The sequence below is a fragment of the Odocoileus virginianus genome, chromosome 24 (assembly GCF_023699985.2).
Source record: "Odocoileus virginianus isolate 20LAN1187 ecotype Illinois chromosome 24, Ovbor_1.2, whole genome shotgun sequence".
NCBI classification, from domain to species: domain Eukaryota; kingdom Metazoa; phylum Chordata; class Mammalia; order Artiodactyla; family Cervidae; genus Odocoileus; species Odocoileus virginianus.
This window is the reverse complement of record NC_069697.1, coordinates 16,309,546-16,329,115: the sequence shown is the minus strand read 5'-3', so window position 1 is coordinate 16,329,115 and position 19,570 is coordinate 16,309,546. Positions and strand designations below refer to the sequence as shown.

General features: G+C 33.1%; 1 protein-coding gene across 3 annotated transcripts in view; it reads right to left on the bottom strand.

Moving 5' to 3' along the window:
- Window positions 1-1,589: 1,589 nt before the first annotated feature.
- Window positions 1,590-19,570, bottom strand: part of TMTC3 (transmembrane O-mannosyltransferase targeting cadherins 3) — a 60,787-nt gene continuing 42,806 nt past the window's right edge. For all 3 annotated transcript variants that reach the window (XM_070454305.1, XM_020889029.2, XM_020889028.2), the window contains exons 9-14: window positions 19,432-19,552; window positions 17,811-17,922; window positions 11,225-11,328; window positions 9,828-9,997; window positions 7,529-7,755; window positions 1,590-5,747 (exon numbers count right to left, since the gene is read on the bottom strand). In XM_070454305.1, the coding sequence (XP_070310406.1) occupies window positions 4,933-5,747; window positions 7,529-7,755; window positions 9,828-9,997; window positions 11,225-11,328; window positions 17,811-17,922; window positions 19,432-19,552 (1,549 nt within the window). In that variant the 3' untranslated portion in view covers window positions 1,590-4,932. The remainder of the gene's footprint in view (window positions 5,748-7,528; window positions 7,756-9,827; window positions 9,998-11,224; window positions 11,329-17,810; window positions 17,923-19,431; window positions 19,553-19,570) is intronic.

Genomic DNA, 19,570 nt, shown 5'->3' with positions numbered 1-19,570 from the left:
GGCTTAGATGCCTATGGAACATCTAATTAGTATTAAATTTCTAGTAATTTGTTTGCAATCATTGATATTACATATGCTAATACATATATAAATCATATACAACAATTGCAAGTCTGAATCTTGCAATTACATTAACTAGTATGTATCATTTACTATTGTCCCAAGTAATTTAAATATGTTAACATGTTTAATATAAATATACATCATCTATTTATATTTGCTGAACTTATTAAACAAACCAATTTAGAAATGTCATAGAATAAACAAAACTTCTGACATGTAAACACTGCGTCACGTTCCTGAAACAGATGTTGGTATCTGATAAAAATTAAAAATTGCTTGTTGGAAAGCTGTCCGTAAATAAGTTTCATCTTCATCAAAACTAAAAATATATTTATTCTTCTGCTTTTCTAGTCTGCCAATGCAACATGATCAAACTATGAAAGTGAAAAAGTGCTAGTCAGTCAGTCATAGCTGACTCTTTGCGACCCCATGGACTGTAGCCTCCTCTGTCCATGGAATTCTTCCAGGCAAGAAAACTGGAGTGGGTTAGCATTTCCCTTCTCCAGGGGATCTTTCTGATCCAGGGATCAAACCTACATCTCCTGCATTGGCAGGAGGATTCTTTACCTGCTGAGCCATCAGGGAAGACGAGTATATATGATCCAATAAAGACAACAGTGAATGGATCCATCTGTATCACTGGTTACACAGCTGTTAAAGCTGTTTCATTCTTTGAGACACATAAAAACAATTTAGCCAATCAAATCCAATAATTTTCATGACTGAAAAAGGAAATCACAAAATTCACTGAGTGACGTTAATTGTGGTTGTGGTCAAAAGTTTTGGTAAAAGTTATTTACAGTGTGCATGGCTGACCATGCACTATTTATAGATACTTGCCTATTTATTACAACAGGAGATATATATCTCTTGTAATACATACATAAATATATATACAACATACATGTTACACATATATACCTTCTTTTAATAACTTTATGAGGAAAAGTATTTTCCCCAGCCTGCAGATAGGGAAACTGACAACATACGGGTTAAACAACTTCTTCTAACTTGCACTTTTTTAGCACGGTGGTACCAGTATTTGAATCCAGGTAGATTAATAATTCAGACTAATTATTTCACTACACTGACTTCCAACTGTGCATGTATATAAAATTTCAGATTGGAATTTAATTGTCTCGTTTTCTTAGTTGGCCTTCTGTCACTTTGGGTTATAAATGTATCACTCTTAGGAACTAAATTAACACACTGGGCTTCCCTGGTGGCTCCCTGCAGTGCAGAAGACACAGGTTTGATCCCTGGGTCGGGAAGACCCCCTGGAGAAGGAAATGGCAGCCTACTCGAGTACTCTTGCCTGGAAAATGCCATGGACAGAGGAGCCTGGTGGGCAACAGTTCACAGGGTCGCAAAGAGTCAGACATGACTGAGCGACTTCACTTTCTTTCTTTCATTTCTCATATCATTGCTAATAAAACTACCCACCAGCTCTTCTTTCTTTGTGGGGGCTGAAATGTTTTGAATTGCTATTATATTTTTTTCATTTTAACACTAAAAGGCAATTCAGGTTAACACTGAAAAAGTATCAATTTAATACTGAATACTTAGAAATACGGTACACACAGATGCCATAGAAATATAAAATGCATACAACTAGCAACTATTTTATGAAACTTTAACAAGGATGGTGACATTTTCCAACAAATAAACTCTACAGACAAAGGTACCAGATATATTTGAGGTTTCATTTTAAATACCATTTAGTCATGCAGAAAATTAGGAGGTTTTTAAAAAAATAAATATGACAAATATATGGATTTCTGAAGTATAAACTGACATACAAATCTATATATTTTCATAGTATTTTTCATTAAAGCATCTTTAAAGAAGCATTCTGGAACATGAAGTTGAGAGCTCAAATTAGATGAAAGGCATGAGGTTTTATAGACTTGAGTAATTCACATTCCAGATATCTACATAAAAGTAAAGACAAAATTGCAAACATATTTGTTTTATCCTCCAAGTTATCAACTTCATAAAAATTACTTACTGGAATAATTATTATAAGACAGAATTCCCAATTCTGAATGTTAGTAAGGAAACACATATAGGAACAGAGTTAATTCTTCCTTCTGAGAAGCAGTGAAGGAAAGTGTAGCACAATTACCCCTTGGGGATTGTCAAAGCTTTCCTACAACTCCTAGAGAGTAGGTTCTTTTGTAAAACAGCAAGAACTAAAACTACATCCCCTTACTAATATATAAACCTATGATAAGCTTTCTTTTACAAACTTACAGATGCTTACAACTCTGGAACAAGTTAGTGAACTGGGCTAAAATATCCCTACACTCCATTTCCCCAAAATGGCAGCTCCATAGGAAAAAATATTCATTCCCTTTTTCACCTGAACAATTTGAATAAAATTTGTATTATGAATTTAAAGAGAAGAAATAATCTTATACATAAGCAAGCTTGATGAAACTTAAGAGGAAATAAATAGGATTATATCACTAGTTTAAAAGTTAACATGGGAGAGAGAAGAAGATTTTCTTGAACTAATTTATAATTTAGACTAGTGGTCCTTAACCCTCACTATGAATTAGAATCACTCTGAGAGCCTTTGGAAAAACTGAAGCACAGCTTGACAATAAGAAACTCAGATTTCACTGTTGCAGGGTGGAGTCTAGATGATTCTAATATGAAATGAAGGTTTAGAAACAATGATTTGGAAAAATTATTAATTACAGTGAATTTGATTTAAATAAATTATTCAAAATATGAACATTTCCAACATGACTGGCATTATTTTAAGTTCTAATATGGAGAACATTTTTTTCTGTAAAAATCATTAGATAATATTAATATATCTTTTGAATAGTTACATAATTTTATTAAAATATTATTCAAAGTTTTTATTATGGTCTGCTGTCATAACGGATTGCCTTCTTTTTACAACTATCCTCACTTGATATTGTAAAAGAAGACATTAAACTCAAACTTCTCAAGATATGTGCAGAAAATGTAATAACAAGTTCATTTTTCAAGTCATAGTATATGAGGTATTCTCCATCATATATCTAGAGTAACAAAGCTGTAATTTAAAAATTGAAATTAGGTATTGCTTTAATGCTTTAATGAATCAAAAATGAACTTACCACTGTTGTCAGTGCTTGGTTTATATAGCCTAAAAAATAATCTATGACAGAGCCTCAGAGAACCTAGTAAAAGTGGGTCTTTAATGCAGACCATGTTTCTTATGATCTATTTATAAAACATTTAAGAAAAAAGTTACAAGAATATGGTTTTTAAAACATTAGAAATTATCTCAAAGGAACAGAAATAGTTTTTGAAATGCTACATTATTAGAAATTAGTTACTATTCCAGGATGATAGCTTGAGCTTTAACATTTTAAACTAAAACCAACTATATTAGTATTATAAAACACATTTTAACTCAAGAAAAAAAAATCAGATTTAAATTAATAAATTGGATTTGTATCTACTCTTCAAACACTTTTCAGCTTTAAATGTGCTAAAACCAGCAGACTAATTTGCTAATCCTATATTAGGCTAATTACCTTTTCTTCTAGCTGGCACTGGGCCAAACATGATGAAATTTTGGTTATATAACTATAATATATGCCCTGGAAGCCTGGCATGTTGCAGTCCATGGGGTCTCAAAGAGTTGGATATGACTGAGCAACTGAACAATAACAACAAATAATATATGTGTGCAGAGAAAAAATGCAATAGCATTTCCCATACTTGATGGAATTAAAACAGTGTTAAAATTTTTATGAAAGTTCAGTAGTCAAAATAAATATTTAATAAAAATATACACCATAACAAGCTATCAAGAACTTAGTGTTTAAAAATAAACTTTGTCATATTGTTTTGCCTTCAGTTAAACAGAACTCAATTTAGGTATCTAATTAAGGTGTGTTTTGGAAACAAAATTAAAATTCAAGTAACGCTAGAAAGATGAAGATTAACATGAAAGAGAATCTTACTACATTTTTAACTCAAAAGTTTAGTGAAGTTATACTTACTGGGATTTCTCAATATGACTATGACCCTAAGAAACAGGAATAGTTTGGGAAATAAAAGTGAGAGTCAATGATTATGTGGTGATTATGTTGTTCACGCTGTGAAACTCAGTACACCAAAGAAATGAAAGTCCAGTATAAATGAGCACCATCAGAAATGTGTGTATATATACTTATTTAAAACTTTCCCTGATTAAAAACTGCCATATAGATAGGGAAGTTAAGGACAAGCACACAGTTATGAAAATATTAATACATTCTAAAGCTAACATGTCAAGTGACTTATTTTAAAATGTTTCATCTGGCTTTCCTTCTAAAAATCAAAAAAGAATACAAAGTAAAGAAAGCCAGCCAGTATTCTTTTGTAGTGCAAAGTCCTTTAGTTAAATAGAAGGTCACAAAGGAAAAAAGTATGTGTTCAATAGTGTTTTCAATTCACAGTCAGACTCCAATAGTTAAAGGAAAACGTGGTTAGCTAATCAATGTGAATTCACAGAATAAACCAGCACATGTTGGATTTGCCACCATGGGATTATCATTCAGACCTCAGATTATTTTTAATTGAGAGTAGTCAATATTATTCTGCTGAAAGAATCTACCTTCTATAAGAAAAGATACAGATTTGCCACCTGTGATTACTGAAATTTCTGCTACAGTCCCCAAAACTCAAAGAACTACTGTCAAATATAAAACATATCCTGGGGTAATGAAAAGGTCTTTAATGAAAATCTTATTTTGATACTACGTAGAGGCAGCTCATGAGAGACTCTTAGTATGCTTGCTATTTTTCAAAGCTCCCAGTATAAGTAATCACATGATATACACTGAAGTTCTTTGAAACCCTGTCACATGATAAAGAGTAATGCTATTCACCATTTAAAATACGTTCAATCTCTTCTAGTCTTTTTAAAGCAGCAACTCTTTTCTTCTCAATTTCTTTGATTTCTTTTGTTGTTTTGTGGGGAATTTCTTTGTCTATATTTTTTCCTAATTGTTTGCTGGCTTTAGATTGACTCTTATTATCATTTGTTTTTATTATCTGTGTAGGTCTGGGCTCGCTTTTTCTTTCTTTTACATTTTCATTTGGAATTTTATCTCCTTCTACACCTGAAGTCTTACCAGCTGGGAATATAGGTTGTTCTACAAAACTAGATGAAGAAATTTTATCCCTGACTATACTCAAGTGGCGTTGAATGTATTCTTCATGTGGTGCCAATGCCAATGTTTCAACCAGGCATCTTTCAGCTTTTAATAAGTCCTTCTCTTCAAAATAAACAACACAGAGATTGTGTTTTCCTTGCACGTTGCTTGGATCCATCTCCAAAATCTTTTCAAAACATTTTTTTGCTCCATATATATCTTTCTTTTGATTCATCAGGATGTCTCCCTTTAAAATGAGACCTTTGATATGATCAGGATAGTATTTGAGTAATTCCTCCAAGACTGGCAAAGCCATTAATTCCTTTGCAGTCTGAGAATACAGGAGAGCCAGATTAAACAAAGCACTTCTGAAGTCGGCTTGTAATTTTATGGCTTTCTTCATCCACATCTCTGCTTCAGAGTCCTTTTTGTCATCCATGGCAAGCATTCCCAAATTGAAATAACCATTAGCATCTTGTGGCTCTTCATTTATATAGCTTAAAAGTCGTTTTCTAGCTTCAGGTCTGAGTCTAACTTCTCCTAAGAATTTTTTAAAATAAGAGAAAAAAATTATATCGTTAGCAAATGAGTAAGTCTGAGGTAAGAAATGGAGGTGAAATTATTTATCTAGATTATAAAAACATAGGATCAAAACAGGTGATGGACCGGGGGCGTGCGGCAGTCCATGGGGTCGCAAAGGTTCAGACACAACTGAGTGACTGAACTGAGCATCAAAACAACTAATTGATGTACCTAAATTAAAATGCAGACAGCAAAACCCTCAGAGTTTTCATAAGACAGACAGTGTGTTTGATGCACTGGATTGATAGCTCATTTCCTTTCCTTTAAAGTAGTAAGAGTTCCTCAAAAACTAAAAAAGGGTGAAATATTTCCTGATAAGTTTAGATTCTAATTGGGAGTTGAGGAAGAATGGAGAATTAAGAGGAAGATGTAGGGAATTTAAAATAGAGACATATATTCAATCATGATTTTGTTAACAGTATGACTTTACTCACTAAAATAATTACTTGCTTGGGTTAACCTATTGAATCTTCTAAGAATTACATGAGATATATAAAAAAATGCTCAGCAAACTAACTATATTGGATAAACAAAATGTTTCAGTCTTACTAAATTAGATATATTTTGTACATAACTTAAAATTTTTTAGGAAATTTCAAATATAAAAAGAATACCATTATATCTAAAGTCTATAAATATAAATTAAGATTCAGGAAGCAAATATTTATTGAGATGATTTCTACTGCAAATAAGTACCAAAAAAATTTCAACTTCTACAACTACACACCCCAGGATATAATCTTGTGTTAAATTATAGGCACTTTTCATGATTACTAAGGTTAGCTAACTTTACAAAAACATTAGTTTTCTAAATTAAGTTTTTTTGAATGCCAAGCATAAAGATCTTTATCCTTTTATTTGATAACATGATGATTAAAGAAATCTGAAATAAATCAGCAGGCTAAGTTCTTGTCTTGGACTAATTCCTAACCTAGCCATATAAAGTTAGGGTAGTTATTACATCTATTTGGTCCTCACTCTCTAACCTATAAAATAGATGACTGGTAGAAATAAACTCAAAGACTCTCTTTAATTATAAAATATTATTCTTATATTTTTGCAGAAGTTGTATGAAAGTATTTAATAATTAATATAAAGATATTTCCAAACATAAAAATTAAGAAAACCATAAACTGTATATACTGTCTTCTGGAGCAGAATTAAAATTCTGATATATCAAAGATCCTAGTTTATTGTGATGGATAATTTGGTTCTGTTAATTTATAGAAAATACAGGAAATTATAATAATATCTCAGAAAACAGTAACACTGGATATAACATGATATTGAAAATATTTGGACTTATTGATCAAGGAACAATAGAATACTACGTTGTTTAAAACATATAATGCTCTTGACACCCTAGAAATAATTACTTAAAACTGCTTTTTTTTTTAACAAATTCAGATTATTTGAATAGCATGATATTTATGCATAAGAAATATACTTCCAGGTATGAAATGACAAAATAGATGAATAAAGTATTGCTTAATAGACTGTCTGAGAAGTCATTTTTAGCATATACCAGAGAAATTAACATTTAGAATGACACATATGCTAGGGTGTATTACCTGAAAGGTTTATGTCAAGTATTTAAAGTATTCTTCTTATAACAGTTTATACAGTTTTGATAAAAACCATCCATTCATAAAATGTTTGCTGGGGTAACATAATATACGACTTTATTATATTTCAAACTAGAGTATGTTTAAGTATAGAGAAATTTTGAGAAGACATACCTGATTCTTGCATTAATATAGCAGAATTGAATAATGCTAGTTTATGCTTTGGATTTAGTTCTAAAGCATGATTAAAGTTTTTCAGCGCATCATTTGGTTCCTTAAGTTCAATATGAACAATTGCCAAGTTGTACCAAAGATCTGCATTATTTCTGTCCAGCTCCAGGGCTTTAAGATATGCTTCTTTTGCTTTGACAGGTTTATTCATTTTTAGAAGCAATTCTCCTCTGTGGAAAAACACAAATTTTACTTATAGTATCATGTCAGTCTGTAGACACTATTTTCACAAGTTTTAAGCTTTTCCATATAGTCACAGCTTCCCTTTTAACTTAGGTTCTTAAATTTTTCTTCAAAAATAACTATCTGAAACTGTCCTTAAACCTAAACACATTAATTTTGCACATTTGGTTTGATATGTTTTCAAATATTATTAAAGAAGGAAAAAACACGCCTGACTCTAGAGGGTAAGATGTCGGGAGGTATCCAAGAAAGGGGAACAGAAAATATATCCTTTGAATATATCTTGAAAAACAGCAGACTAGTCTGCATCAGAAAAAGGATAATAAATAGAGTGGGAGAGCAATTTGTCCGAAGATGAGCAGCATCTGGAGAAGGCAAGTAAACACAGCAGTGATGGGGAATTCCAGTGTTCAAATCTTCATTAGCAATGTCTAACTATACGAAAAGCAGGACATTTGGAATTGTTTACCCCTTATAATTACTTCGTTTTCTTCAATGAATTCTTACAAAGGAATTAAAAAGCCGATCTGGTAGGATGGAAGGGCAATACTGCCACCTGTAGATACTTCTGAGGAACATATCTGGAACTGATGATCAGTCTGAAAATCATTCTAGTAAGGTTATATTTTCTGTTACAGAACTTAAAAGGTCATTTTTACATATGTGCAAATCAATTTAAGTACTGATATGAGTCAATTTTAAAATACTACTCTTTCCTAAAATATTAGCATAGGCATGAAGTCAAACAAACTATTAATATTCACACTTCCTAGAATAAGTGTCCAAAATGTGATTCTTAAAATAAATGCAGAGATTATTAAGCAATTCTTTATAAGTTAACTTAATACAGGTTTTATTTATTGATACAACCCCAGTAAACTTAGTGAATTTCAGCAAGTACTAGATAATGTTGAAGAGAGACAGCTTTCACCTTATGAATAGATTTTATTTCAAAAACTTATATTCTGAATGCATTTTCCATATAAACAATATGACAAATTATAATTAGGACTGGAGCAGGCTTCAAAACAAAGTTTAAAACAATTTTTTCTCAAGTATAACACAAATGATAACATTTACATGAGAAAATATCTAAGATTCTGACACTTATTGTCAAATTTTTTGTTTTTTACTGGCAACTGAAGTTTCTCTGTAATAAAAACATAAATAACCAGTCAATTCCCTTGATAGTTGGATATTATACAATTAGTTCTTAATTATTTTATATATGATTCCATAATTATACAATGATTTCTTAACCTATAATAATTAAGAAGTAATAACTTCTTGCAAAAATAACAATTACTTTGTTACAATTAAGAAGCAATTATAAATGCTAAATTTTGGCTGTTTTAGGTAAAAATGAATTTGGTGTTGAGAAGCAGAAGAAACTGAAGAGCTTTTCCTATCCTTTCCTATCCTTTCTTTTGTATAAGTAAACCTAAGTTTGCTGTTTTACATTATGGATTCTCTTGTCAGTTTAAAATAAATTAAATTTGTTAGTCGAAAATAAGCTATGTTTCTATGCTCTTGGTTGTCAACTAAGATTTACTAGAAGAAAAAAAAGCCAAATTAGTGAAGATAGCCTAAATGTATATGCAGATGAAGCTTCCATCTTTTTTTTTTTCATTTATTTTTATTAGTTGGAGGCTAATCACTTTACAATATTGTAGTGGTTGTTGCCATACATTGACAAGAATCAGTCATGGATTTACATGTGTTCCCCATCCTGAACCCCCTCCCACCTCCCTCCCCATCCCATCCCTCTGGGTCATCCCAGTGTATGCACCAGCCCTGAGCACTTGTCTCATGCTTCCAACCTGGACTGGTGATCTGTTTCACCCTTGATAATATACATGTTTCAATGCTATTCTCTCAGATCATCCCACCCTCGCCTTCTCCCATAGAGTCCAAAAGTCTGTTCTACACAGTATACTAACACATATATATGGAATTTAGAAAGATGGTAATGATAACCCTATATGCAAGACAGAAAAACAGACACAGATGTATAGAGCTTCCATCTTTTATAGTGAAAGCCTAAAGTGAACTACAATACCTGCTAATGTAAGCCTGCTTGAAGTCTGGCCTCATGCTTATTGCTTGTCGGTACAGCTGATCTGCTTCTTCCAGTCGGGACTCATTTGCTCGGATCAGGTTGGCCAGATTAATATAAACATTTAAATGGTTAGGTGCAATTCTGGCTGCATATTTTTTACCAGGAATAATCTGTTAATAAAAAAACAAACATTTTTATAAGTTGATATTTCAGTACCAAATAAAATCTGAAGAAGTCCTAGTGTCTTATTTAAAATTTACACAGAGCATAAAAAGCTAAACTGTTATATTAAAATAGACCATAAAAATATGAAATAATCTGCAGTATTCACAAAATATAAAATAATGCTTTGAAGCAATGAAGGATGTATTTTTTCATTCATGCTATCTCAGTAATAATCATTAGATTTTCATATATGTGTTATTTTATGAAGTCATATAAATCAGAACTTCCACAGGCTAAAGTCCCTTAGTATGCTTGAGTCAGACCAGGAACAGAACTCAGGTCTTTTTTCCTCAGTCTAGTATATTTGTTACACCATGTCAACTTTCAAATTGTCAGCAAGATGTTTCCTGGTTGTGACAGTGGGGTAGTTAACTCTACTTCAGAGCTTTACTAATTCCTCACTTGTTTGCTGGAGTTAAGACATAAAATTATCTAATTAACTCTAAAAGTTATTATGTATATGTGAACCCCAATTCTCAATGAATATAATAAATTATATCTGATAAAAATCCACTGAACACAATTTAACATCAGAATCTTAGAGCTGAAAGAATTCTTAATGTATCATGTGGTCTAATTGTTTTTAAAACATTTATCAAACTATCAAAATCAAACTATCAACTCATTTCAATATTGCTACAGTATTAATATAAACTACTATTGAGAAAATTACAGCCCAACGTAAACTATCTTTTCTGATTACACACAGCTGATAAAAAGCAGTGTCAGATTTTCTAACTTTGTCTTGTGATATCCAAGAAATCTTGTACTTGTGACATTATAGCAACTGACAGGCACAGATACATATCTACTCATTTTATCACTTCGCTTTGTTCATTTATTTTTTGATAGGAGTTAATGTTTACTGCTTAATGTACATAAATAAAATTATTTTCATTTAAAGTCACTTAAAGTCATAGATAACTTACAATAAAAAGTATCTAAAACTCATAATTTCATAGATTTAGTTTTCATAGACTATGTACTTTTTAAATTAAGTGAGCTAGATAGGTAAATGCAATCTTTTATAACAAAGTAATAGATGGTTCACTGGACACCTTAATTTTAATCCAAATTAAAGAAAAGATTTAAAGATTTTCCATCTGGGTAACTCTATTCAATACAAACATCCAGCAGACATGACACAATAGGAATAATTTTTGACAACTTACTTGAGGCATCAGAGACTTAGCTGTCATGTAAGATTCTTCAGCTTCTTTGGTTCTATTTAAATTTTTGTAAGTTCTTCCTACATTCATGTGGGCGCCAATATCATCTAAAATAAAAAAATCATAGTGTCCAGTGTAAACTACTACTACTACTAAGAAGACATGTTTTGAGCAACAAACTAGGCAAAAAATGTAAAATCAGGCAATAGGTCCTGCTTTCTCCTTAAAGCTCTTTACAACTTACTATAACTTATGAGCAAGGCTACACTAGAAGACTATTAAATAAAGTACTGGAAGAACAGGAGATACACATATGACATGAAAAAAAAAAAAAAAACTATCTGAATGGTTCCTGGAAGGGTTAAGAGACAAGACAGGAGAAATAAAAGTAATGAAGGAATTTACGTTTGTTTTTGTTTTTTTTCTTCACCATATTTTACTGTCCTATACTAAGGCTTACTTCTATTTCCTTAATCACATGGCTTTGGAATTCACTCAGAAAGTATGGCTCAACTCTAAAAGTGAAAAGGATCACCATGATTCCCAGAATAATCTCAAGTATTACAAATTGCAAATATGTATCCATGGTGGGAAAGGGGCAAAGAGACTGTGAAAAACTTTAGAACTTTAAAAAAATTTTTGTGAATATGGCTAGAGTGTAAGTTATTAGGATTCTATAGTATTACTTAAGATGCAGCAGCCCAGCTCCCTTAAATGATGATATATAACCATATAATTTAATTGAAACTTTTTAAAAGGTTGTATTAATATCAGAATGTCAGGAAGTTCTGTCTCATTTTGTGATATAGAAAATTGAGCCCTCAGCAAATTTGTTCAGAGACAGAAAAATATGCAATTCAAATTACAAAGATATGAGGGTTCACTGTGCACTAGTTTTAAGATATACTTTCCAGTAAATATTTCAAAGGTTTGGAATAAAGATAGAAAGAAGGGACATCTTAATTTAGACAAATTTTACTCAACATGAATCTCTAACAGACATGACAAGGTTTCAAATTATGATTACTACTTGCCTGTGACACCGATGATGATTTTGCAATTGTGGAATAGTTCTCTGCCTGCAACTCCCAGGACACATAGGGGCCAAGCATTTATATCTTAGGCATTCCCCTAGGAGGAGAGTAACAGTCCTAAGATCTTGCTATATTATGTTTCAGGTTGGCAATTGTGTGTACTGCACAAAAGCTGTTAGATGCAATACAGCTTCAGTTAGAGAGCTAAGGGACAAGATTAGGGGAAAAAAAGGTTGATTTTTTTTTTTTTAGATACATTACTGAATCTCATAGTGTTTCAGGAGGGGGTCAAGTCAAAAAGAAAAAAAAAAGAAAAAAAATGCTTCCCAGTACTGGTTGCATTCAGAATACTTGTGTAGCTTTGAAAAATTCAGACATCTTATCCCACTCAGTTCTATCAAAACAGAATCTTCACAAACAGGACTGCAAAACTGTTTTTTTAAAAAGTTTCAGAGGCAATTCTGATGTAGAGCGAAGGTTGAAATATACTGCATTACCAAGAGCATATAGAGTTTTGCTCCTAAAAAGCTCTTTTTTAAAAATTTACTTTTGATTGAAGTATAGCTGAATCACAATGTTGTGTTAATTACTGCAGTGCAGCAAAGTGCCTCAGTTACACATATGTAACCATTCTTTTTCATGTTCTTTTCCATTATGGTTTATCAAAGGATACTGAATATAATTTCCTATGCTACACAGTAGGATCTTGTTTATCCAAGCTCTTTATTTTTTTTAAACATCAGATAAATCTACACCAATTACTCTAGAGATCAGAAAGTTACCCAGAAAAAACTAAAGGGTGTACAAAACCTGAAAAACTTAATTATACGGCGATAATTTAATCTAAGAAAAGAATAAACAGGGAGTTTAAGTAAATAAAAGTGCAAGTAGGTCAGCTAAATATTTAATACATCACTGAAAGGAGCCCCAATTAATCTTAGAAAAGAAAGAGGTTATCTATTAGGATGAAAGACAAGGCAAATTACTACACACTGGTCAGGTTCTTAGAATTATGGCAAGGAGGTATTGATGAAGACTACAGACATTCAGTAAGGCATCCTTACTTTCTCAAAGAACAAAGATAGAAATTAGATAGCTTTTAGCATCAAAAGAACTACATGACACATCTAAAAGGAAAAAAAAAATGAAAAAAACACAATTTTTAAAGCAATATTCTATATAAGTTACAAAGTTTTTAAGATTCCAGGAGGAAACAGCATTACTGTTAAAGTAAATTTAAATTTGGAAAAAAAAAAGTAAGCAAGCAGGCAAAATATAAAAATCAGTTACATTTGAATGACCAAGAAGCTACAGAGTTTCAAAAACAATCTTGCTATTGAGTGCACTAGCCAAACCAACAGCAGCATGAATCTAGCAGTCTGTCTTTAATTCAACTTAAAGGAGGACTGGCAAATATCAGGCAGCTCTGTGCCTAATAATTCTTCAGCCATCAACAGTAGAGCTACGTATTCTCACACTGATAGCCTAGGCATCTGTGTTGCTTTCCCATTATTTCCTGTGCACAAATCTGTCAATTTATTTAAAAAGATAAATTATAAACATCTGGAAACTTCTGAAAACTTCAAAAATCATTCCCTTCTTGATGGCATCAAATCTGAACTACAGGCTCATGATTGTTTTCTGATATAAACAGTCTCAAAGCTTTGCTGGAGTTAGATAAAAATGAAATTACTGATTTTGAGGCAAAAATAAACCATAGGGGAAATCTGGTGTTTCCTGAGAAAAATCTACCCTTATAACGTGTTTATGGAAACTTTAATTCTATTTGCAAAAATTTTAGCTTGTGAATTGATATTTTAAAAACACTTGTAACCATCAAAACAAACAAAAACCCATAATCAATTGTTTGTGTAACATGCATGTCGCCTGGTCAAAGACCAGTCTGTAGTTTATATTCTTTTTCTGGCTAAGCAAGAAAAGCCTTCAGATTGAATGTCTTCTTGTTTTTTTTTTAAGCTACTTTAAATGTTAAGAATCTCTACTCTCTGTGATCCCACACTTCTCTAGGGTTTTAAATACTTCCTACATGCTTGTTACTTCAAATCTTTATCTTTAGTCCTGACGATTCATTCCCCTTATCTCCAAATTATAGATCTGTCTCCATCTGTACATCTAATAGGGACAAAAAGACTTGATTTCCTCCTCTCCATGTTGTTTCACCTGTCAAACCTATCTATGAAGAACATAGCTGAAAAACAGAATAAGCCAGAAGTCTCTGAATGCCAAATTCAATGTTTCTAAGATTATGCACTTTTTCATAATAAACTGTAATTGTAATAAATGATTTGCCTATTTTTCTAGCTCATTGCTTATTATTAATAGAAACAGCAACTTTGAGAGGATAGTAGGTAAGTCATACTAAAGGAGATAGGTTTAGTAAGTATCTCAAAACAGCCAAAAGTGACAACTGACAATGAGAGGAAAAATGATTTTAAGCTAAACATCTATAATTTACATCCACTGGTAAAGAACCTGTCTGTCAGTGCAGGAGACACCAAAGACGTGGGTTCGATCCCTGGGTTGGGAAGATTACCTGGAGGAGGGCACGGCAACCAACTCCAGTATTCCTGCCCGGAGAATTCCATGGACAGAGGAGCCTGGTGGGCTACAGTCTATGGGGTCGCACAGAGCTGGATACGAATGAAGCTACTCAGCACTGGCTGCTACTGCTGCTGCTAAGTTGCTTCAGTCGTGTCCGACTCTGTGCGACCCCATGGACGGCAGCCCACCAGGCTCCCCTGTCCCTGGGATTCTTCAGGCAAGAACACTGGAGTGGATTGCCATTTCCTTCTCCAGTGCATGAAAGTGAAAAGTGAAAGTGAAGCCACTCAGTCGTGTCCGACCTTAGCGACCCCATGGACTGCAGCCCACCAGGCCCCTCTGTCCATGGGATTTTCCAAGCAAGAGTACTGGAGTGGGTTGCCATTGCCTTCTCCAACTTAGCAGTAGCATGCAGCACCAAACACAATTTCATTCAGTTTCAACAATACAATGAGATAGAAATTACTATGCAATTTAGGATAAGTCTGAAGGGGCCTAAATCCCATCTCCTAAGTCTCAAAAGTCCCTGCATGCCTGACATAAAGATGACTTTGCTTCTCTAAAAACTCCCAGAATGAACCTAAAAGGCTTTAGAAAGCAATGAATTAAAACTGCCAGAGTTAGTGACAACTGACTGTGTATAAAACTGTGCTAGATGATGCAGTAGGTGTGAAGATGAGCAAAATGTTCATGCTACCCCTAGGGAGCCCCACAGTTTAAATATAACATACATATTTTAAATAAATAAATATTTTAAATAAACATTTAAATAACAGATATCACAGGAAAGATATCAAAGTTGTAAGGAGTCTTGAAGATGAGAAACATTTGCTTCTAATTGGAAAGACAGGAGGGTTTTTTCCCCCTCTAATAAGAAGAGAAGCCAAGTGAGATGGGTTGTAAGAGATGGGTAGGGTATGGCGGAAGGTGGATTGGAAGGAAAGGAGAAGGGAGGAATTCTAGGTTCAAACAACATGAACAAATGCAAAGAGGTGAGGAAGCCCACCACATATGCCCTATATTTCAAGAAAAAACTAAACTGCATGAAGAGCCAGGGAAGATAAAATTGGAAAGACGGCCAGACCATCAGTTATACATTTCTACAACATTCTCCAACTAGAATTCAGCTTTGCCTTGGGGAAACTGGTAGTTTTTCCAAGTGATGACTGTGATCTTTTTATCTTTTGCAACACTCGGCCTGGAGTTAAGTGTCCTCCTAGATCCATACCATTTGCAGACCACTGCCACTGCTTAAAACCACTCTTTTCTGAATTTCAGGTCATTAAACTCTGTTATCCACTATCCCTCCTTATTGTAGTGACCAACTGCAAGCTTCTGGTTCCTTGTTGTTCTCACCTTCTCTCCAACATCACACAGTTGTCAAAATTCTTTAGTGGTTTCAAATCTATGTAAGGTGTATCTTCTAATACTAGCTTTGATATCCTTTCTTCCATGATTTTCACCCCCACTCTCCTTTAATTAGTCAGTTCAACGGTCACAGCCTTGTCCAGCACAAACATAGGGGGCCATGCACAGCACTCCCTACCCAGCCAAGCATATTGAGAAATGTGTGTGTGTGGAAGTACTTTTTGGTTACCATGCTGAATGGAGAGTAATGAGTATATTTGGTAGGTGGGGGCCATATTTGGTACATACCCTGGAATACAGACAGTTCTGCATACTTGAAATGCCAATAGCATTTCTACTGAAAACAAGCAATGCTTCAGCTAGACCCTCCTCAGAAACCAACAATTTCAGATCTATAAATCACTGATCTGACCATCTTTTCCTCATGTTTCACCCTCTCTCACATCTCTTCATAACCAGCTTAGACTATGTCTCAATATTCCCTTAACCCTTTGTTTAGTAGTACACATCTGACAAAATCCTAATCCTGTTTAACCAAATTCTCTGGGCCTGTCTATACTATAAATAAAGTAGTGGGAGAAAAACATAACCACATCAACCAGTTTAATTTTAATTAAGCACTGCTAGCCTCAAGAAGGGTGGTGTTACAGCTGCTTGGCAATCACACTGCGTTTTCCTAGTCTGTACATTTTCCTAGATCTTAGTTTCTCAACACATGATTCTTGGGCTAAGTATCACCTAGGAACTTATTAGAAACGCAGAACTTCAGGCCCTACCCTAAATCTCTATACACCAGAACACGCACCATTAGATCTCCAGGTGATTCACACACACATTAAAGTTTCTGAAGCCATGTCCTAGATGACTTCTTCAGACTCTCTCCTGGTCTCAGACCTCCAGAACGTCCTCTCCCTTCCCCACACTCTATTGTTGATCCTGCTTCCTATGTCACTGAGAAAACAAGCAAGCAAAGAATAACTTCCAGAGGTCATCTGTCTATTATTCACCTGCCTATCTGTATTCATGTCTCTACACTCTGCTTTCTCTGTTACCGTATGGTAACTACTGATTCAGCTGACTGAAATCCTCATCCTGAGAACCAGATCCTAATTATCTATTCTCATCTATTCAAGAACATCAATCCTTTACTCCGTTCCCCAACCTTGAATTACTACTTTGCCCAGCTCCAATGCACTAGTCACATACATGCCTTGTTTCTTTCATCTTTAAAACCAAAACAAACAAAAAAACAAAACCAAAAAACCCCAGCTTCCTACTGCCCTCTCTTGACCCCACACTCAACACCAACACATCTTATGAGCTTTTAATATCAACTGCCTCCAGTTCTTCCTCTACCCTAACAGGCCTTTGTATCTATCACTCCACCAAAACTGCTCATCAGTGCCATCCAACAATCTGTATTTAAAAACATCCCTAAATGTCTGATATAAATAGCTCTAACATATAACCCAATTCAAAAAATAAGCCAGCACCAAATATTATAGTATTCAAGTCAGTTGGAATAAAGCTTGAAAATAAACTCCACCTACTTTCTACAAATGTAATCAAATTTTCAAAAAGAAAACAAACTATTAATAATAGCTTCATTAATCAATAATGCTTACCTGGCTGAACATGCGTAGCCTGTAGGAAGTACTTCAAAGCTCTCTCAAAGTTTTTTTCATTTTCCAGAGCATGACCCACATTATTCCATAATTTGGCATTATTTTTATTTACCTTAAATACAGAAGTACAGATAGAAATTAGTTAAATTTTAAAAAATGAGTCTAATTAACACAGATTTAGTTTGGTATACTATTAGGAAAGGAGTACTCCATAGAAATGTCTATGAATGGATGAAGATAGTCAAAAGTACAAACTTCTGAGTTATAAGTAAGGTCTAAGGATGCAAATATATAGAACAGGGAAATACAGTTAACAGTACTATATTGCATGTTTGAAAGTTGATAAGAAAGTAGATTTTAGAAGTTCTCATCACAAGAGAAAAAACTAAATGAAGTGACGGATGTTAATTTATTCTGGTAATTGTTTATATATATATAAATAATTATATTATACATTTTAAAGTTAAGATGAAGTTATGTGTCAATTATATCCCAAAAAACTGGAAGTCATTCAGATTTCTTTCAGAAAAGAAAAATGTATGTACCTGTGTGTGTGTATATGTATATATATAACTCCATATATATAACTCCAATTAACACAGATAACTGTCTGATATATTATTAGGAATAGAGTGTTCCATGGAGATGAAGAAGGGGTCAAAAAGAAAACTGCTTCATGAAATTTAACCTCTCCTCCCTTTCAACATCAACATGCTAAAACTTCAGTTCATCTATTTTATATATTAAAATTTTACTTCATCAAAGCATAGAGTTGTTTGAAAATTCCTGCTCTATTATTTATAGTCTTTTGGGAAAGAAGGAATTTGCACGAGAGAATATGTTTAAACACTGCACTGATGACTTATTTTGAGGCTTGACATAAAGCTATTTATGTAGTCTATTAAGAGTAATGGGAACTGTGCAGAGTACAGAAACAGCCAAAAAGGAAGTTAAGAGTTTAAAGATCTGAAGAAAAGAAGCAACTGAAAAAAAATCTTTGCTTATAACTTTTACAGAAAACAAATCATATGATTTTTAAAAAGAACTTTTTTCATTTATATTGTCCATTCCATAGAGATGCAACATCCCTCCTTTCTGCCAGTTCCTATCTTTCCTATAGTTTTATAACCATTAGTTATTCTCAGTATGATAGGGTGCCATTTTCTGCCATGTATTTTATTTCATTGAATCTAAGATGCCATCAGTTGTAAGGTTCATCCTTATCTTATATATCATTAAGAAACAAAAAAGGTCATTAATTGTAAGATGCCTTTCACTGTAAGATTTATTCTGATTTCAGACATGTTAAAAGGTTAAAAAAAAATGTACACCTTAAGAACAAATGAAACAAAGTATTCACATTTAAACATTTTATCATTTCAGCATCTAACAACTGTATAGCATTTGGTGAATTATTCATATATGCTCCACACATACAACTAAGTACTATTCAGAGCACTGGTTATGGTATAGATTATACAAAGAACAAATTATTTTTATAAATTTTTTGGTGAAGTATTTAACATTGAGAATTAATTGTCTAGTTAAAAATAAAGTTAGAACACCGTAGCAGAAATGGCAATAGAAAATAATTGGTAATATATTTTGAATAACATTTTACCTTCAAGGCTGACATAAACAGCGTATATTCAGACTCCCAATCCCAATTCCTGTGGAGTGTTTTTAAGGCATGAGTGAATATCACCAAAGACAGACAAACCCAGGATAACTTTTTAAATACACTGTTTAAGGAAGAAAAA